General features: G+C 41.7%; 1 protein-coding gene and 1 long non-coding RNA gene across 2 annotated transcripts; one reads left to right on the top strand and one right to left on the bottom strand.

The window, feature by feature from the left end:
- The first annotated feature begins 2,329 nt into the window (after positions 1–2,329).
- CTNNB1 (catenin beta 1) lies at positions 2,330–21,339 on the top strand. Its single transcript, XM_057367687.1, has 16 exons — positions 2,330–2,348; positions 12,803–12,863; positions 13,318–13,545; positions 13,684–13,937; positions 14,026–14,264; positions 14,349–14,550; positions 14,886–15,030; positions 15,498–15,601; positions 15,688–16,026; positions 16,290–16,448; positions 17,375–17,494; positions 17,669–17,819; positions 17,909–18,030; positions 19,237–19,297; positions 20,053–20,274; positions 20,566–21,339. Exons 2-15 carry the CDS (start codon positions 12,851–12,853, stop codon positions 20,259–20,261), a joined length of 2,346 nt encoding a protein of 781 aa, XP_057223670.1. The 5' UTR covers positions 2,330–2,348; positions 12,803–12,850; the 3' UTR covers positions 20,262–20,274; positions 20,566–21,339.
- Positions 20,564–26,223, bottom strand: LOC130574459 (uncharacterized). The gene is made up of 2 exons (XR_008965439.1): positions 26,140–26,223; positions 20,564–23,171 (listed from the first exon to the last, which is right to left on the bottom strand). It is a non-coding gene; the product is annotated as an uncharacterized LOC130574459 (long non-coding RNA).
- Between the last annotated feature and the right edge of the window lie 418 nt (positions 26,224–26,641).

Raw genomic sequence — 26,641 nt, 5'->3', positions numbered from 1 at the left:
GTGGGGGGGAGTACTAACTCGCCGGTGGGCTCCAGATCCCCTTTGGCGATAGGAGAGGAAAGAGAGCAGGATACGGGTTTATTTGTACCGAATATAATTAATCACGGTCACTGCAGTCAGCGGGAGATAACTAATCTGTTGCCTTGTGGGGTTTCGCTCTTAGTGGCATTGCATATTTGCTAGAGAGGTTATGCTGTTGCTGCCGGGTGTCACCGAAATGAAGCTTCCCCGGAGGTGGGAGCAATCAAATTAAGTTTTCAACAGCCACCTCATAACAGGGTCTTGTAGGGAACGACTTGGGCTCCGAGCGATGTGGGGCTCCCACGCTGAGAGAGGAAGCAGCCGTGGCTGGGGGAACCACGGCGGCTCCAGCTTCCCAAAGTAACGCGCTCCTGAGGTGTGTGGATCAACTTGCGGTTACTCCCAGAACTATCTAGGGCACTTATTTCTGTAGGAACAGGGGCTCCAGGTGTGYTGTTTTSTGGTTTGTTGTTTTGTTGTTTTCGTTTGTTTTTTTTAACAAAGCTTAGTTCATCTATATTGTGCATGATTAGCTGCTCCTCGATGAGCAAGTTTTCTTAAATTTAGCAAAACCTTGGATTCTTCCCTAGTTAAAACTTGATGTAGGATGTCAGGCAGTTTCTTTTTGTATCTCTTCTCTGAAGATTACCCCTTCTGGAAAGAAAGGACAGACTCTGTGAAGGTGCCAGGGGCAGCTTGTGACTTTAGGAATAGCAGTGTTGATCTTTGTAATCAGCTACTTCTTGATCTCTTTCTCATGGAGCAGCCATTGTTCTGACACTCACTATATTCCAGACATCTGTGGTACTCCCATCCCCCAAAGTATGCAAGTGGTGAATGGAAAGAGGCTGGGCTGGTATGCTGAGGTCGACGGACGGAAATCAAGGAGGGGTTTCAGTAAAACAGGATCTTTATGTGCTGAGACTACAGTAAAGRCACAGATGAGAAAACTAGCTGAAAGAGTATTGGCGTTTTCTTGATACTAACTTCAGACACACCAGAGGGCAACTTTCCAGTTATGATTTTGCTTCTGAATAACAAAAAGGTACGACTGCAGGGCTCCAAAAAAAAGCCTAAGCAACAAAACTTACTGGTGTGTATTGGCCCAAGTTATAATAAGAATTTCAGTACCCAACAGTCTGGGAACCTAATGTTGATCTTGCACTTTTGATAAAAAGGTGCTGACAGCTGCAGGTATGTGACTACTGTGTCGTTTGTCTAATGGCTGGTACTGTTGCAAATGAGGCTGCTTAGATATTCAGGAAAGAGTTTGAGGCTCTCTAAACTCAGCTGTTCAGTACAAAGTCATACTGAGTGTCTCGCTGTTCTGGGGTTGTTCTAAAGAAATTCATATTTGCTTATCTGTTAGTTCAGATATTTTCTGTTTAGGGATAAGCAGGGGAATGTTCGCATTGGTCTGTATGGCTGATCATTTCACAAGGTCTGAGGGGGAATAGGCAAAAATAACAYGTTGGAAAAGGCAATGCCTTGCATGATAGAGTCTAAAAGCAAGGATTTAATACAAAGTAAAGCTTGATTGGACAAATCAGTTCTTCAGATGCTGTGTTACAGCCTTATCAATCCAAGCTCTCTGTTTCTTGCCTAAACTATAAATAGGCTGGGCTCTTTGCATGGTGTATGGTCTACTRTGGACACAGCATTTTGCTCTGACTGTGGTGTGTCAGAAACTGGCTTATCAAACCTTGGCTGTGAGACCTGGTTGCCCTTCAGACATAATGATTTCTTTGTGTAACAAATGTTTGTCTGTCATGATTCTACATCCGAATTAGCATCCTGAAATACTGYGTGCTGAAGAATACAACTTGAGTTTTTAGGCATGTTAAGACAAGAAGCTAGTGCTAGCGGTGTTCTAATTTTGCAGTATTTTCAGGGGTAAGAATGGAGCATGCAATACGGCCTTTGGAGGCTTCTGTCTCAGAAACTGAAGTCTGAATGTGTGGTCTGAAACTCGTGGGGAAGCATTTGTTTCTACAGAGTATTGTCTAGTAGGCAGACTAGTGTGCAAATACAGCAGTAATCAAAATCACTTACGTTAATTCATAGTTAAACTGGTAATGCAGGGGTTGTGGTGATCATGCAGTTGCCTGCAGCAAAACTTGTTCTGTGACTGTGGTAGCCTGCATTCCGTGGCAGGAAAATCAGGACTGACCTTGCTTATCTTGAACATCATACTTCACAAAGCCTGATAAAACCTGTGAGAAACTGCAGGCAGCTATGACTTGCTCCTGGGTCCTCACCACGTGCTCCGAGCCCAGTGCCTTTCTGGGTGAATGGGTGGGAACCTACAAATGGCAAACTCCTTGTCAGTGAGTATTGTGTGTGACTCTTCTTGTCTCTTCAGATAAAATTATTATCCTGGCAGGGCAGTATTTCTGATTTTTCAGTTAAGCACCAATTGAATTGCCTAGACTTGCCAAAATAAGGCAGCCTGACTGTGGTTARCTTTTAATATCTGTTTCTGGCACTTGATTCCAAGGTAAAACTTGCTGTAGTCTRTGATCAGGCTTTAGCCCAGGAGGTTAATGTGCTAAACTGTGCTGGCACTATGTAGCCTGTGCCRCCTTTCATGAGAAGAAAGGAACCAGCAAAGTTGTTTTTTTTGTTGTTGTTGTTKTTTGGGTTTCTGTTCTTTCCTTTTTTCACTGACAGGTAACTTCGAGTGCAAGGGAGAGAGCTAATGGAAGTCTAATTCTGGCATTTCTGTCTGTCTGAAACACCAAAGAGATGAGGTAGAGCAGGTGAAACATACCTGTAGCTCAGCCTGCCCTCATGAATCTGTTAACTGATGTGAAATCAAATGTGTCCTATGCTCTTGTTGCCTTGGGAAGTATGAGTGCAAATGTTGCTTTCCAGAAGAACTTTTTGTTCATGTTCCAAGTTGACTTTAGGAAACAATGTACATTGTCTGGATTAGTATTGGTGAAGTGTTTGCTCTGTTATACTTAATACTAAATTAACTCTGGAACCTTGTTTGAAGACTAGTTTAGAAGGTTGAAAGAGTTAAACCTCATATTCTGTGTTGCTGTATTTAAAAAACAGTATGAGCTAGCTGGATTTTGCTGGCGTTGGCAAATGCACAGTGTGCAGTGTACATGTATTTGCTGGAACCAGCATTTCTGGGCTGACTTACTGCGCTAAATAGACTTGTATAAATTGGAGAAGTTTGCCAACTCTGCAGCAACTGTAGCAAGTAGTTCCGTATTGTCCTGGCAACAATACAGGTGCCCTCCAGTGGCCAGAAATCTTAAAATCCTAAATATGCTGATAAATGCAGCTGCCTTGTCAGTTTGCCTTAATTAAGAGAGAGCTGAAGAAACATCTTTTAGTGTCAGACTTCATTAGCATGTTTGTTGTTTAAACAGTCCTTTTTGGAGTGTTGGTTGCCTTATTGTGAATACATAGTTATTCTGACAGACAAGCAAAGACAACCACTTTCAGATTCATAAGTATTTCATTAGTGTCAGTGTAATCATGACTAATGACTCTGGTTTCTTATGCCGTGGAGATTAATGTTTAACAGCCAAGTTCGGGGCTGGCTACGTGGTTGCAGTCTAAGAAGAAACTGGATTATGGGTAGATACTTCCTGGTTTGGARGAGAGGTGGTTTGCTAAATTGTTGCTGTATTAGCATAGAAATGGGTATTTCAGGTTCTGCACAAACAGGAGGGAAGGATACTGGTGCAACAGTGTTTGTTAGTGTAACACACGATTGTGTTAAATGACTGCAGAAACATTGACTTTTTGACACACAAAACCGWGTGGGCAGGGGAACTTGGGAGCTGCCCCATGTTCCTGGATTTTGTGTGTTAAATGAAATGTGATATAGTATTTGTCCAAACTATCATAGGTTGCYTCTAAATCATCACAATGGCAACTTTGTTTTTTGTATGTGACTGTGTAAGACTAAAGAATGACTTTTGACCCTTTCTACTGCCAGCTCTACTACAATCATCTTACTCAGTGGTAAGTGTGGGCACGTGGACMAAAAGCTGTAAACCAGTACATATTTATTACATGAGTCCTGCTGGCAGACTAAACTTCRGATAGAAACACTGGGAAGACAGAAGTATGCATAATGTAGATACCCATGTCCTGCAAATAAAAGGTGGGAGCTCTCCAAGCTGTGGTAATTAAACTGCTTTTAATGTTTTGCCCAGCCATGAGGATACTCAAACTTAGTGAATGCTGCACAAAACTCTAGTGGGAAGTATGTGCCAATGATCCAAAGATCTCAAATCCATTGCTGAATAGAAGTGACTTAGTAACTGTTCTGAGATTACTCACTTGTAGTGGTGGTGCTTAGTTGGTTGAAACAATTAAGACATAAGCGTAATTGGGTTGATAATCTTTTTATGAACTTGATGTAAGTTCATAAACTTGAAACTATCGTACCAGTCCTTTAATACTGAGCTACAAACTGCTGTCAGGGGATTGATATGTACACTATGTGAGGAAGTTCATTACTTTTGTTCTCAAGCTGGATATGTAACACCAGAGTTGTAGTTGAAGCAGTTTTCACATCAGAACATATAAGATTGTCATCAGCTCCTTTCTTGGACAGGAAGGAGATATTTAGGTATTTGAGGTCAATTTTGCCAACCAATAAAGTGAAAGGTTTTGCTAGTGCTTTGGTATTCTTTCCAATGAAAAGCTCTCTTAAATCATTACTTTCAAATATGACCTGATGATTTGTCAACTTGAACACAACTGCTGCTTATAGCTCTTAAAAAACCCAGAAGTTTCTAGAAAGAGCAGAAAAATACCTAGGGCCGTGTTTTGTTGGCTGCTCTTGTTAGAAGCTGCTGATATAGTTGGCCATGATTTTGAATATAAAGGGTTGTGTTGACAGACCTCTTGTAACTCCTGAATGTTCTCTARGTAAAGGGCAAAATAACCATGCTGTGGAGCTAAACAGTTTCTGAAGTGACAAAATCCAGTGTCATGAGCTTTCAGCTTCGCAATAGAAGTATGATTTTAAGTAAGAATGCTTCTTTACGTTGCATAGGATGCCCAGCCATGTGCCTCTGGCCAGCATCAAACAGAATTGTGTAGGGCTGATAAGAAGTTATGGTGATAGGGTAACTGCTACCAAGTCCATTTAGACATATCTATGTGTCCCATCAGTTTGTAATTTCTACCAAAGTTTCTTTAGAATGTCTGTCCTAAAGATTGAAGTACTATGGATCTCCTTTCTTTCAAAAGGAGAATCTTCATATTATATTGCCAGCTTCATTTTTGGGGAGGCTTCCTAGTATGTTCTACAGTTTCAGAGTTTGTCTTTTAGAATGATAGTGTAGATTGATGCCAGGACGAAATTTTATTTCTTTTYTTAATAAGTACCTGATGCGCTTGTTCTGAAATCTCTTCCAGGTTCTCATCACTTTGTACTTCAGTTATCTGAGATATTTGTTGGCTGACAGCGGCTCTTAGACCAATGTTAAGTCGTGCTTTATTGCGACTTCTAATGGGTTGTTTTTAAAAGGGTACTTAAACCTTAGTACCTGCAAAAACCCTGACGAATTGCGCAAGCTGCTAGTGCCTTCATGCTGTGTTAGTAGCTTAGAGCACAGGATAGACTGGGCTGCAGCTGGAAGAGATCCATCTGCCAGCTGAAATCTCTGACCTCCATTTCTGACGGCGTTTGTTACCTGAACTGTCAGTCAGTGCAAACTTGCTCTTCAGCGATTGATTAAAACTACCCAASTTCTGGGTGGCTTTTTGTACTTTAGGTGAGCAAAATGAAATGTGGCTCTTGCTACACTTACTTTATAGTCTCAACTGGGCTTGAAACTTAGGAATTGTTGAATATTACAAGTCGGATAGGAAGTGTGATTCTTCACTACCCTGCTTTCTCTTTTAGGAGGAAAGGCAAAACAGGTGAGTCCTGTCATATCAGAACACTGTAGTGTTCCAAAAGTGAAATGTGACAGAACAGAACCTTACAGCTGTTGTGAAGTTCTTGTGGCCCTTTTTCCCTAAYCTGTCACATTTGCTTAAGACTGTATTGGTTCAAAAACAAGCCTCAAGTTTTTTGGAACTTGTAACCTAAGTCTTAACATACCCCTCAAAAAAATGTCTAGAGAAGTAATCTCTTTAAGTGCAGCTAACCCAGTGTTTAGGTCTAGTCAAGATTACCAGACTGCCTGCATTTCAGTTCCATCAAGCAGTTGTAATCAGCTTGGAGAAGTCTAGCAAGAAAGAAATACTTACATGTTGTTTACTTTAGCTGATGGTCATGTGAATAGAAACTCTGCTCTTGGTCTTAGGTTGTTGAGATAACTGAAAATAAAGAGGCAGTGTGATATTTTGCAAGTGGCATCAAATGAATTCTTGTTTTTAAAAAACCCTTACAAAAGCTAATGGAGGGAGTTCTGCCTTTTTTGCAGAAAGGAATTTTTAGGTAATTTCTAAGGCAGAAGACAAAGGCTGAAAAGCCAGAACAATTGATGTAATAGCAATCTGGAACGCCTGAAGGAAAGGGGAAATAATGAATTGGAAATGAAGCAGCAGAGAAGAGTGGCTGAAATAGAGGTAACTTGCAGTGAGTGTTGGCAGATCTGCATGTGTGCTGTCAAATACCAGTCTCCCACTTCAAATCTGTGGATTATCTGAGCCAGTTTGATGCCTCTTTCAGCTTGTATTTCAGCATGTATAAGGATATTTAAGGCTTGGAAATTGGAACCTTTTAACCATTGAGGTCAGTAAAACAGATATTCAGATTTCTTAATTTCCTGAAGTTTGTTAGGAAAAACAAACCTTAGAGTTTTAAAATAGTCTTTAAATTCTGTTGCTTATTAACACCTTTGTATATTCTGTATATTCAGAGTCAAATTTACTATGATCTGATTAGCTAAATCTAAGATAGAATGTATTGTTGTTGCAAGGCATCTTCTAACTTTCTGCAGGCATCAGTAGAATGTGTTGTCTGAAGTATTTTAGCTTGGATAAATTAGAGCTGGATAGATTRCATAGGATATTGAGTTTATTAGTGGAGAAAAGATAAATACTTCACTAAGCAAGAATAGCTTAGTGGTTGGAGGGAACGACGCTAACTAAGCAAGTGTTGCTTGAGGAAATTATCAGAGCAATTTTGTCACCAGTTAAAGTTTATAAATGAGTTTGTTCAGTTGCAGTCCAGGATCAGTAAGATAGATTTCAGTGTGGGCACGTGCTGTGGCATTCAGGTCGAGATTACTGGTAGCTCTTTGTTTTCARTGGAACTACTGAAATAGTTCAAGTTGCTACATCTTGGCAGAACACTTAAATATAATAATACTGCTTCATCTCTTGCCATGGCATTTCTTCTGAGGTGGTAGTGATGACTGTAGATGAATATTTCTACCATATAACCCAAAAAAAAAGCAGATAAGTTTTCAAGCTGTTAAAATCCATGGTGTTTTTTTCCCTTTTAGAGGAAAAAAGACTTCATGATTTGACTTATTTCCCTTTGATATTACAAACTGTAAGTTACTTCCATTTAGTGAAGATGTCTTGTCATAAGCCATGTGAAGACATTTTTCCCAGTAAAATTTTTACCCAGTCACCCTGTTAAAAGCAGAAGGAAGCCTGACAGTAAGTAAAACATGTCTGATTCCTAGTACTGATAATAAGGTAAACCTTAATTTTGCTATCTCTGAAAATATCCAAGTGCTGCATTGCTTTTAATGAGAAAATTTACAGCCCATAACCATTACTCAAGATCCACTTTTCAGTGAGTTTCATAGTAGCTTTTGTTTGTTCAAGTCCTTAAAGCACTGATTTGCAGAAGTTGATGGGTGACTAATTTTGCAATAGTCAGGGCCTTCTAATATTTGCATGTAACAAACTTCAAAATAATCTACACTCACGTATGTAGCTATTTTTTTAGAGGGGACAAAGTGGCTGAGGACTTCAAATGCTGTTATTTGAGACAGAATATGGGGATTCTTCTCTTCAGTATTTGTTTACTGGATATGGAAATGTATTTCAGGAAAACTATTGTTTGTAATTCTCTGTAGTATCTTTGTATGAGAAAAATGAATTTTTAAAAAAAGCTGTATTCAGAGTGAAATTAAAGTACATTCTGTACCTATTTTCAAATAAAGTATCTTCTGTTCATTCTTTACAAAAAATTGTAAACCCCAGCTGTCATTCCTGCCACAGGCTTCTACATAAAAAACTGTACTTTCAGGGCATCTTACCAATCTTACAGAAGCATCTGGTACATGAAGTACCTCCAAAATTACCTACAAAGGTAGTTAACCAGAGCTCMAAGCCAGAAAAAAATGGTCAGTTTTCTTTAGAACCTCTGGGTGGATAAGGGAGGAGAGAACTTTATCCCCATTTGGATAAGGAATAATTAGAAGATTACACCAGTTTGGATCATGTCATCATAAAACTAAGATCAGTAGGAGCAGGTCTATCAGTTGCAAGAGTATTTGTATCTGGGGCCTAGGTTACACCAAAAATTGCTTAGAGACAGTTCAGCCACTCCTGCCTAAAGTACCTTTATACTGTGAAAGCATTTTTTCTGATGTTTCCACTGTCAGTATTGTCTGTCTTGGATGATTCCTCCTCCCCCACATTTTGTTTTCTAGAAAACAGGCTAACAACTTCCAGGGGAAGATTTAAAAGGGTTGTTTTGTTGTGATTTGTTTTTTGATTTCTTAATTGGATGTATTTTTCAAATTCCCAACTTGAGAACCRAGGTTAATTAGGAAGCTTCTGCTACATTAAGAACTGAAATATAAGGACTTGGGTCACAGAAATAAACACTCTCTGCTGTTATTAGCTATGGAACTGCTGTTGCCTTTATATTTTGGCTATGGATTTTTGTAAAGCAGGCACACAGRTAACATCACTGGCAGCCAGCTGGGRCCAGTTATAAAATCTGACCCAAAGAATGCTTTCAGTAACACATTAGGAATGGTTGCAATAATTTCAGAGCACTTGAGAAAARCTATTTTGCAGTACAGGTACTTTACTTGTGTGTAGTAGAATGTGATACACATTCTTAACTGCTGTAACTGTCAGAGGATGAAGATCTGCTTGGTCCATGTAAGCAAATGTATCATTCAGAACTGGTGGGTAGTTTAAAGATGCAGTTGCTTCACCTTTCCCAGATGAGACAGCGACATAGAATAGGAAAACATGGTCAGTAGGCCTGTTTGTGTGCAGTAACTCATGGTGTTGGGATGGATTAGTCCAGATTTCTTGTGCAAGGTTTGGTAAGATACTGCTCTCAAACAAAGGATTTACAGCAGACTTGCAAACTTTGACTTGCTTTATAAAGGTGGCGGGGGGAGGGGTAGGGAGCTGCTTGTCAAATCAGTTCAGGTGTGATTTGAGTCAATCTTAATGAAGAGAACTGTTCAGATTTGAGAGCTACTGTAGGCTTGTTGACTTTCTTGGCATATACMTAACTATTCAAAATCAGAAACTAATAAAAAAATAATCAGAAATAATACCTCATACTTTCATCCTTTTGAAAATTAAGAAATTTGAATTGTCTTCTGTAGTAACTTGAAATTATTAGCTCATGTGCSTTCTAAGCTTGCCAGATCCATTTTTCTCAGTTTTTTAGACTGGGACAAATGCCATGCAATACAGYCTAGTGCAAGGTCTTGAATTGCTCTTCACATGAGTTGTTTAATACATAGTCTAAAAAAACCCAACCTCCCTTTAAACACAAAGCTGATGATGCTTGCTAAGAAAGTGGTTAGCTCTTCATGGGGCAGGAAGAGCTTTTTGAGAAATGAAAAGTCCCATAACTCCTAGAAGTGCATCTGTGTGAACTGAATAACACAATATTTATCAAAATTCCCATTTCTGAGTACCTGCTAGTCTTCCGAAACAGCGAAGCTTGCAGAAGCTTGCTGTTATGCTGGAGTTGGTTTGTAAAGTATACTGTGGCCTTATGTCTCTCTTCCTGATGGTTGAGATGCATATGGCTGACCTTGTACTGGCACAGTTTGACAGGAAAATGAGCAGCAGAAATGTTTGTTCCTAGCCCAGTGGTGTTGATCCCTTTGTAAGTATATTGGTTAACCATGACAGTGATAAACAGGAAGACAAAGTCAGCAGSTTATCTGGACTCGTGTTTACCCCCTTGTAAAATTAGAAGAGAAGGGGAAGAAAAAGATGAGACAATGTTCAAGTAAAGAAAACCCAAAACCAAACCCTGGTTTCTTTTGTTTTGCAGTTAAATTAGATTTCTAGGATTAAACCCCATTCCCCATCTAAATAATAAAAAAAAAAAGGCTGCCAGGAATTGCTGGGGGGTTACAGGTGTATGAAACACAGATCAGGATGTTGGAACTTGCACATGGATTTAGCAGGCCCTGATCTAGGATCAACATTCCAAAGACTGAATGTCTGACTGGTAATGCATTTCTGACCACTTAGTATTCTGCACTGCTATTTTGTAGATGTTTACCAGCTTTATTTTTGGAATAATACTGCAGTTCAGTGGCTACTCTGATCTGCTGGATTTTTCTAATGGCGGAGCTACACTTCTGATCTCTTCAGGCTGCTGAAATTGAAACAGCAATTTCAGAATGCAGATGCTATAAGCCAGTTGCCTTCATTGGTACCGAATTCAACATGGAGAAAATGATAAATGTTGTTCCCAAGCCCCTTATTGCATATGGAAATCTCTGGTGGTAGTAAATGTCTGAAAGTGTAGTTATTGCTCTTAACATACTAGTAGATGAACCAGTCAACTCCAAAACTAGTTTGGTGAACCTCTTTTTAGCATAGTCCTGATGGGAGGAGATGGGAAAATTTGCAATAAAAATAGATCTTTTTTGTGCTAAGCATATTGAAAATTTCATATAGCAGCTAGAACACGCCAAATTTTTTATTGGAAGTGTCACATCTGACTTAGAGTGAGGAGTGCAGGGAGCAAAAWTACAAATTTTACTGTTAGTGCTATTCTCTTCATTCTGTTTGGAAAGTGTAGTGAGTATACTACAAAATAATGTGGAAGACCTGCAGAGAGCTATCAAGCTTTTGTGTAGACACTTTCTTAATGTAGCTACTCATGAGAATTTTTTAATCAATGGTGAACTAACAGCATGACTTAAGCTTTTCCTTCCTCTTGCCACTGCTACTCCCAAACTCCTAACAGCATGTTGGAAGAATCTGGTGGTTAGGGACTAGAACATGTGTCTGTCTGTATTGTCAGCACATCCTCCATGCAGACTGTCAAGAGCAGACTCTGGGTTGGGCAGTCTCTTCCAGACTGTGGAGTAGGACCAATCTAGAGTTTCCAGCTGCACAGCAGGATGCTTTCTGTATGTTGTGTAAAAAATCAGCTTACTGCTGCTTATCTGCTGCAGATGCAGACCTACTGTCCATTTTAAAAGAGCCAGGGAAGGATTGCTGCCAAAAGTTGTGSGAGTGCAGAGTCAGGACAAACAGCACTGGCATTTGTACAGCAAAGCAACAAGAYTGCTCAGGAGCTGCTGGAATATCTTGCAGCTGACTCAGAGTCAATGAAATGCAAGTATGTCKCACCTATCCATTGAGACTTTTAAAACTGCAAGCTTGTCCTCTGTATAGTTAYGATTTTCGAAAAGGTGCTCCTGAAGGAAACCCTTGAACTGGGTAATCTGTCTTTACACAAATACAGTGTCAGGTGGACTTTGTTCTCCTGACACAGCACTGCAGACCTGTTCTTTCAGGGATTAGTGCCTTGCCTTTACTTCATTGTGTTGGAAGGTTTTGATCAGCACAGCTTTAACACCTAAACGGCACATTGAAAGCTGATTGCTGCAAGAGATGGTTTTGCTCCCTRCACAAGCTACCACTACAAATGTTTCTGCTTGACTGGCTCCCAGAATAGGCTGTCACTAGTTCTGTGTCTGTGCTGCAAGCAGTGTGGGACTGTGGGGGGAAGGGGAGCAAATGAATGAAAGTGACTCGTTGTGGAGCTGTAGCCTCGAATTTCTCTTTCTGGGTTCATGAAGAGACAGCTACAGATTTATAGTACAAATACTTCCATACTGCTTGTTGATATCAAATGGAGTCAGATACTGAAAATTTGGATAGGGCATTTGATCATATTTCAACCTTCTGCCCCAAATTAGCTTTTTTTTTTTTTTTTTTTTTTTTTTTTTTTTTTTTTTTTTTTTTTTTTTTTTTTTTTTTTTTTTTAAATGTAAGGCTGGTTTAATTTTTAGTTTAACTTCAAGGAAGAGTTTTGTATAGGAAGAAACCTTTATTCTTATGGGACAGGAAAGGAGTAAAGGAGGAGGTGCAATTATAACTATTTAGGGTAGTCTTTGTCCCACTGAAATAATATTAGGTTGCCTTACATGGTCATTTCAGCTTTCCCCATGAAAACTCATGTTGTAGCCCTGTATCAAACAGTTTTTGTAGTATATTTTAAGCAGTTTATCTTTGAGAGAAATGAGGAAGTCTGACATTTAGCCATTGTCTTTGTGGCATTTCCAAACTCTGGAATTTACTGTCTGGGCTTCATCTTACACAAAGATAGAGGAGTAAAAAATAGCTCTCTCATGGTCAGTCTTCAATTCTTGCTCTCTTGCAGATCTATGAGAAATCTTACATATAACCTGACAGAAGAAGTCTGGGTGATACATCTTGTTCTTTTTCATGTCCATGGGGGTTTGCTAATTAGCATTTGAGTGTACTCACTGTGGTAATGAAATGGCAAGATGTGCCAAGTCTTAGTTTGCAATTCCAGTGTTCTAATGTGAAATCCTGTCTTACTAGCTCTGATTAGTGTTTAATAAGTTCTAACCTTGCTCTTTTTTAGGATCTCTGAAAAGGTGCAGGAAAGAGTTCTGGGAGCATAACAAGGAAAATGGCAACTCAAGGTACATAATGTATTATGATTTCTCTTACTAGAATCTAGAAGACAGACTTATTCCTCTCTTTTTGACTTTTCAAAGTCACTGGGATTGAATAACATCTGCTCTATTACAGTAATGAACACCTTACATTGGAAATTAAACCTTCAGACAAGTTTGTTGTAATTATTTTGGGTCCCTTAAATACAGTCAAGTACATAACCATGGCATGTGGAAAAGGGAACCTTTAAGCAGTAGGTCAGGACAGCCACAATAGCAATGATTGTTCTGCCTGTTCCTCCGGTTTACATTGGTTCAAYGTAAAGCCTCAATTTAAAATTGCTGCTCACTTGCAGTGCTGGGTTGAGGTAGTTGTTTATAACAGCTTATTTTAATTTAAAATCTGTGTCATCTCTTGTAGGATTAATACATGCAGGAGTAATTTAACTAAACTTAATTGTTCACCAATGATTTTTTACAGCTGACTTGATGGAGCTGGATATGGCAATGGAGCCAGACAGAAAAGCAGCAGTCAGTCATTGGCAGCAGCAATCATATCTGGACTCTGGTATCCATTCTGGTGCCACAACAACTGCCCCCTCTTTGAGTGGCAAGGGAAATCCTGAAGAAGAAGATGTGGACACAACACAAGTGCTGTACGAGTGGGAGCAGGGATTCTCCCAGTCCTTCACCCAGGAGCAAGTTGCAGGTAAGGCTTTTCTGTTACACTGGTTTGCTTGGACATGCAGTTTAACAATACAGAAACCTAACTACTCMATTATTGCCAATCTGGATGATGAGCGTTTTATTCCTAGTTTGAGATTATATTGATTTACCTTGTTTTCAGACATTGATGGCCAGTATGCAATGACTAGAGCCCAGAGGGTGCGTGCAGCTATGTTCCCTGAAACACTGGATGAAGGAATGCAAATTCCATCCACACAGTTTGATGCAGCTCATCCAACTAATGTGCAACGCCTGGCTGAGCCATCCCAGATGTTAAAACATGCTGTTGTTAATTTGATAAACTACCAAGATGATGCTGAACTTGCAACTCGTGCAATCCCAGAACTGACCAAACTGTTGAATGATGAGGACCAGGTAAGCATGTTCTTTGCCTGGGTGAAGCTTGTTCTTGGGGCACCTTTAAAGACCTTAAATCTGAAAGCTTTATTCAAACTCTTGTTAGGTGGTGGTGAACAAGGCTGCAGTTATGGTTCATCAGCTGTCCAAAAAGGAAGCATCTCGCCATGCCATTATGAGGTCTCCTCAGATGGTGTCTGCCATCGTACGTACCATGCAAAACACAAATGATGTGGAGACAGCCCGGTGTACTGCAGGGACACTACACAACCTCTCACATCACCGTGAAGGCTTGTTGGCAATCTTCAAATCAGGAGGCATTCCTGCTTTGGTTAAAATGCTCGGGTATGTGCACTACTGACGTAACACTTGTGTTTTGCAGTTGGCTCTGACAGGAGCAGGTACTCACGAAAATTTTCCCTTCTTTAGGTCCCCAGTGGACTCTGTGCTGTTCTATGCCATTACAACTCTTCACAACCTCCTCCTACATCAGGAAGGAGCCAAGATGGCTGTCCGTCTCGCTGGTGGGCTGCAGAAAATGGTGGCCTTGCTCAATAAGACAAATGTCAAATTCTTGGCCATCACAACAGACTGCCTTCAGATTTTAGCGTATGGCAATCAAGAAAGTAAGGTAGGTGCCTCTGCTATTGAAGTAATTAAAATGAGCAAGCTTGTGATGAATGGCCTGACAGTTCTTGTACTGACCTTGTGAATCTGAATCTTCAGCCACATGCCACTGGCGTTTGCCAGTCAGTCCTGACCTTGCAAGAGGGGAGGGGTACAGGAATTAYCTTGCAGAAATGCCACTGTGCTTATAGTGAGACTGTAAAACTTAAGAGTCCACATAAGCAGATGGGAATGTTTTTTCAGGGATCTGTAACCATGAAGGATGTTGGCCAGCAACATTTGCTAACTGCTGACATGCACAGGAAATGACGGACAAATATTATTTTTGCTGTCTTTCAGCTGATTATTCTGGCAAGTGGCGGACCCCAGGCTTTAGTAAACATAATGAGGACCTATACTTATGAGAAACTATTGTGGACCACAAGTAGGGTGCTGAAGGTGTTGTCAGTCTGCTCCAGCAACAAACCTGCTATTGTTGAGGCTGGTAAGTACACTGTACTCATGCTAACTTAAAAATCTACACAGTACTTTGGGATCGGTTCATTCCACCAAGAACAGAAACTGCCAGCATCAAAAAATGAGCCTAGGTTGGTCCTTAAGTCCATAAACAGGTTTGGAGGCCTTTAGKGTACAGAAGGGTAAAAGGGTGGCTRTTTTGAGTAACTCCACTGTGTTGTTAACTGCATGGCATTAGTGGCTGAGTGTTTCTAGGATGCATCCCTTGAATATGCACACATTTAAAAGGCCCAGTGTCACACAGGGAATGTCAGAGGGATGTTATTTTCCTGTGTAAAGAAAAGCTAGGGCCCTTGTGATATTAACAAGAAAGATACAAAAGTGGGATTTTGCACTCAGACTGCAAGGAAGAGAAGGACCTGACTGCTCACAAGATGAGCATCAGAGTACAGTGTCAAATCTGAGTAATGGTGTTAAATCTGTTTCTTCTTCTAGGTGGGATGCAAGCKTTGGGGCTCCACCTCACAGATCCAAGCCAGCGTCTTGTCCAGAACTGTCTCTGGACTCTGAGAAATCTGTCAGATGCTGCAACAAAGCAGGTAAAGGGCTCTTCTGAGGGATCAAGAGCAAAAGTCAATATAGTGGAAGAGAAGACTTCAATGTTTTCTTCCCTCTTTTTCTGCAGGAGGGCATGGAAGGCCTTCTAGGAACTCTTGTTCAGCTTTTAGGATCAGATGATATTAATGTTGTGACTTGTGCCGCTGGCATCCTTTCTAACCTCACCTGCAACAATTACAAGAACAAGATGATGGTGTGCCAGGTTGGTGGCATCGAGGCTCTCGTGCGCACAGTTCTCCGGGCTGGAGACAGGGAAGACATCACAGAACCTGCGATTTGTGCGCTCCGTCACCTCACCAGCAGACACCAAGAAGCAGAGATGGCTCAAAATGCAGTTCGTCTCCATTATGGACTCCCAGTGGTGGTAAAGCTGTTGCACCCACCCTCACACTGGCCTTTGATCAAGGTAAATGGTTAAAAGCCTTCAGTGCTGAAACTGAAAACTGTTGCTTTTTAAAATGTAACTTTAAATGGGAAAAATACTTTGTTTCTGAGGTCTTTGGGAAAGCGGTTTGTCTGATGGGAAAAGCTGTGAAGTTGCTTCAGTTGAGCAACTTATGTGTTTTCTCTTAGAGATTGAAACATTTGAGATCAACTGATTGAACAAAGTCACTAACAGCAATCACACCCCTCCTGCTCCTTTGTTCCCCACCCCTTCCTTACCTGCAGGCTACTGTTGGCTTGATCCGCAACCTGGCTCTGTGTCCTGCAAACCACGCCCCGCTGCGTGAACAAGGTGCTATTCCAAGGCTAGTGCAGTTGCTGGTTAGAGCACACCAGGATACCCAGCGACGCACTTCCATGGGTGGGACACAACAGCAGTTTGTGGTAAGTGCCCTCCCCTGACAGTGTCTCTAAAAGTTCTTCTCAAACTCCTTGTTTGTCAGTGCACCTCAGCCCAGCAATGCTTGGGCTAAAGAGCTGTTGTCTTATTTGCTCTAGTCCACATTAGTCTCTGAGTGATGATAGCTCTGTCTTGGCAGACCTGAGATTTTTCTTAAATCAGAATGCCAAAACCTTGTCTTATTTTAATAAGATCCTCTTAAGCATTGAATTCTGAATGTTATAGCTCACAGAAATACTGGAACGCTCTACTTTGCCTCAATTACAAGGCAAGTAATTGTCTACCAAGAAACCAGAACTCCCTCATCCTTCTCAGAAGAATGGGTTTAAGAATGCTATCATAGCTTATGGCATATTTGTCAGGGTGCTTAGATTTGTAAAAGTACTAAGAAGTTGTGCAGGCTCTGTACTTGTTACCTGTTTGGGTTCCAAGTTAGTTTGACAAGATCAGTCTCAATTTGATTATTTTTGTCCTGTTAAACACATTAACAAAGGGGAGGTTTGCTTAGCACAGCCAAATTGAAGCAGCATCTACTAGTACAGGAGTGTAGTTAATTTGTGCAGAGGCAGGAAGGGACCTCTTTATTACTGGCAACTGCTGTTTCCAGCTTAGTAACTGCCAAGCTAATCCAGGTCATAGAAAAGAGGTGGTGTTATCAGATATGAAGTTTATAGTAAAAATCCCTGAGGCGTTCCACTGAGATGCTTCACGTACTGAATTTGGTTGGGTAAAYTGGATTGACTCATAGCACAGATGTTAAGTTTAAAGGCCAGCACTTAGGGGAAGGGGGTGCATGAAGGGGACAAGTTCGGGTGACTAGTTGACACTGTTGATTGGCTTTTTGACAGACATTTAAGGAGAGAGCACACAATACATCAAATTTAAAAATGCCTTTTCTTTCCCTAACTAGGAGGGTGTGCGTATGGAAGAAATTGTYGAGGGCTGCACTGGAGCCCTGCACATCCTTGCACGTGATGTTCATAATCGAATCGTAATCAGGGGTCTAAATACCATTCCACTTTTTGTGCAGGTAAGTGAGAGCTCAAGATAACACTATAGTACATAGTAGCCTAACGCTATAGTACATATTAGGAAAAGAAGTAAAATAGCTCTTGCTCTTCYTGGATGGAACTGCTAAGTCAGAGTGTGCTGAAGAGCTGATTACAATTGGAAGAGCTAAAGAACCCTCATGTTTTGGTTGCAGTTGTTGTACTCTCCCATTGAGAATATCCAGAGAGTAGCTGCTGGTGTACTTTGTGAACTGGCTCAAGACAAGGAAGCAGCTGAAGCAATTGAAGCTGAAGGTGCAACTGCTCCTTTAACAGARCTGCTTCATTCTAGGAATGAGGGTGTTGGTAAGTGAACTTAAGGCTGATTTCATACTTGGGTTAGAAGAGTTGATAGAAGTCTTGACCTCTGCTAAAACCATTCTTCCTTTTGGCAGCAACCTACGCAGCTGCAGTGCTGTTCAGAATGTCTGAGGACAAACCACAGGACTACAAGAAGCGACTTTCAGTTGAATTGACAAGCTCCTTGTTCCGGACGGAGCCAATGGCCTGGAATGAGGTGAATTCTGTCTTCTGTGTTAACAGCTCCCTAGGGCCATCTCACTTCTACATCCTCCCTCCTTCCACCAGTGAAGTGTAGGTGCCATCACTGATACAGGCCCAGCTTTACACAGCTGTGTGGTGGCTGTACCTGCTTTACTCTCTCTCTGTGTTCAGGTACAGTGAACCTGTGGTAAGCAGCCTTCAAGCTGCTTTTACCCTGGCAGATAGGGAGGGTCTGTTCTCTGCTGCTGATGATGTTTGTAATTCTCATTATGTTTGCCAGTGTGCAAAGCTCTATGAAAGAACATGTACTTTTCTGTATTGCTTGTCAAAAACTAATGAATTCTGGATGCAAAAATAGAAATATGAGGGAAGCATAAATACAAAACATATCCTGTGAGGCTTCTATCAAGCCAGTAATGTAGGATTAGTAATCTTGGGCTGGGAATGCAACTTGTTYTGAGAACTCAGATTTCAGACTTGAATAGATTTGCAGGCTGATTATCACACATGGCGTTTTTTTCATGTTTAACAGACTACACAGTSAATTGAGACTGAAGTCAGTATGTGTGCATGGGTCAATCTGTGTGCTTGGGATACAGGGAAGGCTTTGCTAATTCTTTTGTCTTCCCACAAATTCTTATGATTCAGTAGCCTAGCTTGTCTAGTATGTATCTGCTACATAAGGGGCAGTAGGCTTTGGTTTGTACTATWTCAGTATTTGCTTTTCTGTTTTCCTAAAATCTCTATCTACCACAAGAATGTGCGGGGGGGGAAAAAGCTAAAATGGAGTATCTCTTTGAGATTGGACTTAGGCAATTGCTCTGCAGTCAAGCAATTACTTTTCTACTAGAACAAATGGGAGAAGTTCATTCAGAACTCTTAAAAGTTCTACTGCTGGCTTGGGAATATCTGACTTGCAAGATCTGGACAGGTGTACTTCACAAGTGTTCCTAGACGTAGCCCATGTTTTTCATTCCCAGACAGAACCCTGCTTCCACTGGTCTGTGGATTCCTATGCCTACATTTGGCTATTACACGTTGGATGCAGATATTTAGCTAAAAAGGCATTTCATGTTACAGCAGTGCTGCAGTGCTCACTGCAGAGAAGTTGTTCAAAGGGATTTGGGGCAACCTTCACAACTTTTTAAACTCAGAATTACTRGTGCTGGCTGAAGGACCTGATGTTAAAACTGTTTTGTAATTCTTTGTGTACACGTAGACAGCAGATCTTGGACTGGATATTGGTGCCCAGGGAGAGCCTCTTGGATACCGCCCAGATGGTACGTGTCTTCTGTTCCCCTTGACTAAACTTTAAATTGGATGAAGTCAAGTCATAGATTTTAAAGGAGAACTGCAAATGAGTGAAGAGTGTATTTACTCTTCAGCAAGGTATTGCAAACTGACAGGCAGATGGGGAGCTGCCAGTTCAAATAACCAGTTTCTGCAACACCACTGGCAGCGCTGAAATGGGAGCCATATGAACATGCAAAACTAGTGTCTCTTGTCTGAGTCCTGTGGGAACACCTCCTGCTGAGCTGTTGTTTCCAGAAATCTTTTACATTCCTTACAAATGGACTTGACAATTCCAATAGTGCAGTTTTTCTTTAAAACAACAAAGCTGGTATTGAATGTGTTAGTCTCTAAGTGTCTATAGATTTGAMCGCAATCCTGTCCCTAAGGATTCTGAGCTATTTTTGACTAGTTTTTCAGAAGCAAGTCTACAGTCTTGGAGCCTAGTTTTGCTGCAGTATTGTTAAATTTTAGTCTTGTTGATTGTGCAGACTAATGGCTTGGCTGGAATCTGCTCGTGCTTCTGACTGCAGTGTGCTTTGTCTGCAGAATCCTACTGGAAGGCTGTTCCGAACAATGGAATAGCAGTTAAGGGCAGGCACCAGATTGTGTTGAACTTGGCTGAACTAGAGAACAATTAGATGGCTACACAATCTCCTCACACACTGATACTTGCAGCTTCTGATGCATCTAACATCTGTTAACATTATGCTTTTTTTCCCTCTGCCACCTTTAACTTTCKTAGATCCTAGCTACCGTTCTTTCCACTCTGGCGGATACGGTCAGGATGCCTTGGGTATGGACCCTATGATGGAACATGAAATGGGTGGCCACCACCCTGGTGCTGACTACCCAGTTGATGGTCTGCCAGATCTTGGCCATGCCCAGGACCTTATGGATGGGCTGCCTCCAGGTGACAGTAATCAGTTGGCCTGGTTCGATACTGACCTGTAAATCATCCTTTTAGGTAAGAAGCTCCAACCTTGAATTTAAAAACAAAACAAAAAGAGAAAAACAGCTGACTGGACTGAGGACTTGGTTGGCAGGGAGGGATTGGCTCAATTGGGTCCCAGTGTGCCAGAATAATGAATAAATGCTCTGGAAACACACAATCAGCACACTCCAAACTGACTTCTGCCGTGAAGTGTGGAAGTAATTAACTGTAATGTCTTGTGCACCAGCTTCATGCAGTCTTTATGTGTTACAACAGCCCTGTACAACTCGGGAGYACTGACACCTGTGTTTTTTCTCTTTACAGCTGTATCATCTGAGTGAACTTGCATTGATTGGCCTGTAGAGTTGCTGAGAGGGCTCGAGGGGTGGGCTAGTATCTCAGAAAGTGCCTGACACACTAACCAAGCTGAGTTTCCTATGGGAACAATTGAAGTAAACTTTTTGTTCTGGTCCTTTTTGGTCGAGGAGTAATAATACAAATGGATTTTGGGAGTGATTCAAGAAACGAAGAATGCACAAGAATGAATTGCAAGATGGAATTTATCAAACCCTAGCCTTGCTTGTTAAAAATTTATTATTTTTTTTAAATCTCTGTAATGGTACTGACCTTGCTTGCTTTGAAAGTAGCCTTTCTTTTTGCAGTAATTGTTGTTAGTTTTTTTTAAAGTCTCTCGTAGTATTAAGTTATAGTGAATATGCTACAGCAGTTTCTAATTTTTAAGGATTGAGTAAAGGTGTAGAACACTAATTCATAATCGCTCTAACTGTATTCKGAATAAAGTGTAACATTGTGTAGCCTTTTTGTATAAAAAACTAGACAAATAGAAATGGTCCAATTAGTTTCCTTTTTAATATGCTTAAAATAAGCAGGTGGATCTATTTCATGTTTTTGATCAAAAACTTTATCTGGGATATGTCTGGGTAGGGGCCAGTAAGAACTGTTTATTTGGAACCTTGTATTGGACAGTTTACCAGTTGCCTTTTATCCCAAAGTTATTGTAGCCTGCTGTGATACAGATGCTTCATGAGAAAAATGCAGTTATAAAATGGTTCAAAATTAAAGTAAACTTTTAATTCACTCTGTGTCAAATTATTTCAGATCACAAAATATATTTGTGTGTTAAGAAATACTCCTGGACTTTCACAACCACTTTAGTGGAGGGAGACAAGAATGGTTTACCTCTTCCATCCCACTCTGGCACAGTTACCCTTCATAGCCTGGACATTTCCTGCTTCAGGCCTTCCCCTGCTTTGCTTTGGCAGGTCGAGCCAGATGTCCACTTTGTGCCTGGCCTGCCAGCCCCACATCTGCTCTGGGCTTAAAAAGGGGAGAACAGCCTCTTGCCTCATTTCCCCCAGCGGTGCATTGTCACTAAGCATTGGGTGAAAGATTCTTTGCCCACAAGCTCTCAGCTGGTTCAGTGGCTGTCTCCTTTTCAGCATTCAGTTACTGTGTGAAACAAGAGCTGTGTGTAACTGGCTTCCCTTGAGGCAGCACCTGTGTGACTGAAGGGGACAAAGTGGTTCTGAGACTGCTGGCTCAGCCACAGCCTGCACATCTGCACCATGCAGCTGTCACCAGCTGTGTGGGAGCACAAGCTCCCAGACACTTCCACTGCAGRCAGCAGTTTGCCAGCAGGAGATCAGAGCAGGCCTTGGCTGCACAGGCTCCTGGCTCGAGATGCTGGGAGCTGAAGGGAAGCACACCAGCCTGCTTCCCCTTCTGCAGCACTGGGAAAGGTCTCACCCAAGGAATTCAGCTTTGTTCTTTGTTCCTGTCAGCTACCTGACTTTTACTGTAAAATATGACACCAATGGCCAGCACTTAACTCTTGCCTTTTTCTMGTAACTCTAAGCTGTTAAACTATGAAAGATAGTGTATTTAAGTAATGTAAGAAAACAATTCCTGTAAAACAGACAAGGTGAAATCTCTTTACCTGGGGCTGTTTGCTTGCCTCCCTATAGTCGGGATAATGAGGCTGTCCCAGAGCAGGGGTGCAGCAGCAGCTCTCAGGCACCTGGATTTGGTGGGTGTAGTAGSAACACAGAGTTGCTGCACTGACAGCCATCAACCACAGCACAGGTGGAGAAGCATTTACCCCTTCCCACTGTGGGATCTGCAAGCTCTGGAGGACCCTTTCTAGGGTACAAGCTTTTACTGGAGCTTTGACAAACTGCCAGGTCCTCATCACACGTGTTCACAAAGAACTGCAACCAGGAGCATTGCTGAGAACAGCACTCCACCCATGCAGCTGAAGCTGTGCAGTGCTAGGCAAAGGAGGGGCACACAAAAGGCTCCTCAGCAGAAACCTGGGGAACGTCTGTCATCCTTACATGCCACATACACACAGCCTCTGTGATCCACAGTGGTTGGCACTGGTTGCTTGAGTTGAACAATATTGCCTGTCCTGATAAAAAGGTATTTCYTAGTGCCAGTCACAAGCATGAGGTGATTAGGATGAACAGCCATATCACCTGGACTAAAAGATAAATGAGCATTTCTAACATCTTGAAATASTGAAAGACTTTATATTGTGAAGTAACTGCTATTTATTTAATTTACACTTTCAAACTGTCTGTCAAATACTTGAGCTACATCATGTAATGCTAGCAAGRCAAAGTGGTAACCAAGAACTCATCCTTATAGGGGTATAAAAAACAAATAAAAAACATGATCCCCAGAACCAGCCCAAATTCATGCATGTGCTACAGCTCAGATTGCTAAATGAGTTACATCTGTTCAGCTCATCTGAGGTCATCTGCAGGACCGAGGTGCTGAGCAGGGTACACAACCTGCACATTTCAGAAGGCTGGTCAAAAATGCTTCACTTGGGAGTCTTGATGTGTTCACGTCCCACTGTTCTCAGAACTTCAGATGCCAAGGAAGCAACAGCAGTGTCAGTGTGAGAGCTAGGAATTAAAAACAGTAGCATTTATTAGACATCCTCAGGGGAAAAAAAWTGGTTTTGTTCAAATTCCACATTTGCCTTTATCTACGCTGGRAAATTCTGAGTAGCCATTAACTGCACTCTCTACCTGCTTTTTTGTTAAGCAGTAACATGTACTCAGGGATTCTGCCCTATAGCAAATCTTATGTAGAAATGAATTTCGGCTCCAATTCCCAGTAACTGCTACCTCACTCAACCTCCTCTGTAAAAAAAAAGCAGATCGAATTTATCGTACACCCCGTGACTCCACACACACACACACACACACACACACACACACACACACTCTCTCTCACTCACTTCCAGCTTGACAGAAAGATGTATTTTCACACACACAGCCCTCTGCCTGCAGCACTGCTCTGTTGCAGTGTGTTGCCCACCTCCTGCAAGGAGGAGTGGCTGCCCCTCCAACCACATTGCTGCACTGAGGTCCTTTGCTTCCTCACTTAAGGTCTTATTATATGTATTTTGCCTAATTTTTTCTTCTGGAAACATACGTTTTTCTTGCATTGGAACAGAGGCTCCAACACATTACTCCTAGTCCACAGAATCAAGTATTTTTGGTATTTTAATGGAATACAATCCCYCATCYYTAGCTTACAAAGGGCAYCAGCAGATCAATCTGCAATTTCCTYRGTTKCTGCTAATGACAATACCTRTTGATACTCCACAYTTCAGTGAATGCAAAGCTAGCCAGGAAATCCGAATGATCAGACCATACTACATCAGTTAATGTCTTAATAAGCAGCAGTTTAAATCAGAAAATTCASTTATCTGAAACAAATTAATCTTACCAATTGTCTTCACTGAAAAGTAAATGTCTGTGATCCCACATTTTAACGCATGGATTTGATTCCAGAGGTTACTAAGCAAAATGGGCTAGTCATGTCCCTCTTCAAAGTGCCCGTTCCAGCTACCTCAGGAAGCTTCACAGTGAAAGAGTTTGGCAATCCATGGCTGCTACATGGCAGCAAGGGAGAACTGAAAGCAGCTTTCAGTCCAAAGAGCGCCCTTCTCTTGGCACATGACTGCTTGGCTGGAATCCCCTTCTGACATACAGGAAGAGCAAGAGATTAGAAACCTGTCTGTAAGAAATGAGCAAAGCAAAGGCACTCCTCAATCAATTCAAACCAGTGGCAATATGTGGGTGGAAGTGCCTGGGAGCTTAGACTACCCTGAGGATGGCTTATATCCAGGAGCTTGTCTGTAACTGCCTCTAAAACATTTCCAGTTCTGCAGGAGATACAGGGAGGTTCCTTGATGAGGCTCAAAGCACAGGTGAGGAGACCAAGTTTATTAGGTCACAAGGAATACTCTGGGAAAGATGCCACATAAGGAAAACTGAGAAGAAGGAGGAATATCTGTATCTTCCATAAACAAATGGCCATTCAGCTAAATCTGATAAAGCTTTCTAACTCCGCGTTTCTCCTGCCTGCCTGTTGACAATTTATCCATGTCTGAGTCCATTAGAGCCCCAAGAACAAGGCTGAATGCCTCCCAGCCTCCCCTGGAGGCAAATGGATAGGGACATGTACTCCTGAAAGAAGGGGAGGAGGGGAAAGAAAATCCCTGAGTTCGCTYGCAGGGGCTCCCCTTGTCACTACTGCAGTGAGGGGCTCAGCACAGCAGAGGAACCTGGCTCACCTTAATGGATAAAAACAGTGCTCAATGATATCAGCTGGAATTTGATCTACTGAGCATCTTGTGTTAAATAAGAGTGAGTGCTGTTTATTTGGGCTCTGTAGCGCATGTTTTCCTGCATASAGAAATGTATAGACTATAACAGACTACTGAGGAAGCCAGAAAAGCAGAACTCAAAAGACAGCGACTTGCCTGTGCGGTGCACCTAATGCTGAAATGCTACWAACAGAGTGAAAGCTGTTTCCAACAGAAGAAAACCGCATCTTCCCCTACTCTTATCTTCAGTAGTGGTGCCCGTGTCTTGCTTGGGGAGAGCTGACATTTTATTTTAGTGAGATAATTTAATGTGTCATACAAAACCCTGTGAGTAAGCAGCTGTGTGTGTGAGAGGGATGCTGACTGCTCTCAACAGGTTTGGTTAGTTCTCAGTGTGCATCTCCTTACACTCACCACATCCCAACATTTSCTCTCCATGTCTGTCCACAACCCTCCTTCCTTCCAACACAGGGTACACACTGCCACAATGCTGAGGGGTCAATTTTCCCCAAAGTCTGTATTTGGGAGTACAAGGAGACTGAAAAGATTATCTTAGTGTTTCAAAAACCGACCTGTGAACTACAATTTCTCTATGAATTTTAGTTCAGCCATGAGTGAAATGAAACCTAACAGCACACAGCAGAAGTATAAAATTTGTTTTGAGAGGCAGAGAACAGCCATTCATTCTTTCATTTGTCCGAGGGGGATTAGATGAGGGAAAGTGTATGGGAGATGAGCTCAGGTTTGGCCAGCTTGTTGGTACTAGCACCTCTGTTCTTGCCATGGCTCTGCCCTAAGTCTCGTGCCTTCTGGAGAAGCCGCAGGTATTCTCCAACAAAAGCAGTTCTGTTCTTCAGCTGCACACGTTTGAAAGGAATCRGCTTGCACCACAACCACAGCTAACTTAACACAGGGCACAAATGTTGCATTGAGCATGCAGCCCACTCTGCCAAGAACCACCGACAGGTATCTGGTTATAGAARCCAAGGTTTGGAACAAAATAATAAATAAAACAAAAAAAAAAAAATCCACAGAATTGACACACACACAGAGCCGGACTGTGCTGCAGCTGGGATCAAAGTGTGCCGCAGGCTCTGACGAGAGGATTTTGGAGCTGAGCARTGCAGGGAGGGGGAAAAGGGACAGAAACCTGAGAAGCTCCTACTGCACAGAATTACAGMAAACCATTGCAGATAAAAGAGAAGGTGAGCGCTCTCAGCCCTGGAAATTCCTGGAAGCCTGAGGGAACTCACCTGGCAGTTTGGGCCAGGCTCTCTAGAGCCTGGATAAGRGCTTCGCCATCATTCTTCAGGCTCTCCGAGTGCTTCTTGTTTGAAGTTATCTGGAACAAAAAGAAAGAACCATTATCAAAGGATTAGCAAAAGATTTTTCTCTGTCATTTTTGGGGGATAAGAGAGGGAAACAAGTTACAGCATTTATTACAATTGTGAATGGAATGTGACATTGAAGAGACCCGCAAAAAATCCCTTTTACTGAACAGGACTGAATTTTAGACAAAGACCATGTCTAAGCTTAATCAACAATATTCAGCCATCTTCTGAGTCTCTGTATGTGTGCAGATTCATATATCACACTGCAGTCCTGATTTCATCCTTAGTATCAATGCAAATGCAGCCCCATTTAGTCTGAATCCTGGGGATATTTTGGGGAGGCAGTTATTTTAATTTCTCACTTCAGGGAAAAAGCAACCAAGCTACACCAGCCTTCAGTTCAGGATGTGTGGGGTTTGTCTGA

This window comes from Malurus melanocephalus, unplaced genomic scaffold (genome assembly GCF_030028575.1).
Source record: "Malurus melanocephalus ecotype Western Australia unplaced genomic scaffold, MMel_1.1 scaffold_83, whole genome shotgun sequence".
In the NCBI taxonomy this organism is placed as follows: domain Eukaryota; kingdom Metazoa; phylum Chordata; class Aves; order Passeriformes; family Maluridae; genus Malurus; species Malurus melanocephalus.
The sequence above is the reverse complement of the archived record's forward strand: the minus strand, read 5'-3'. Positions and strand labels throughout refer to the sequence as shown.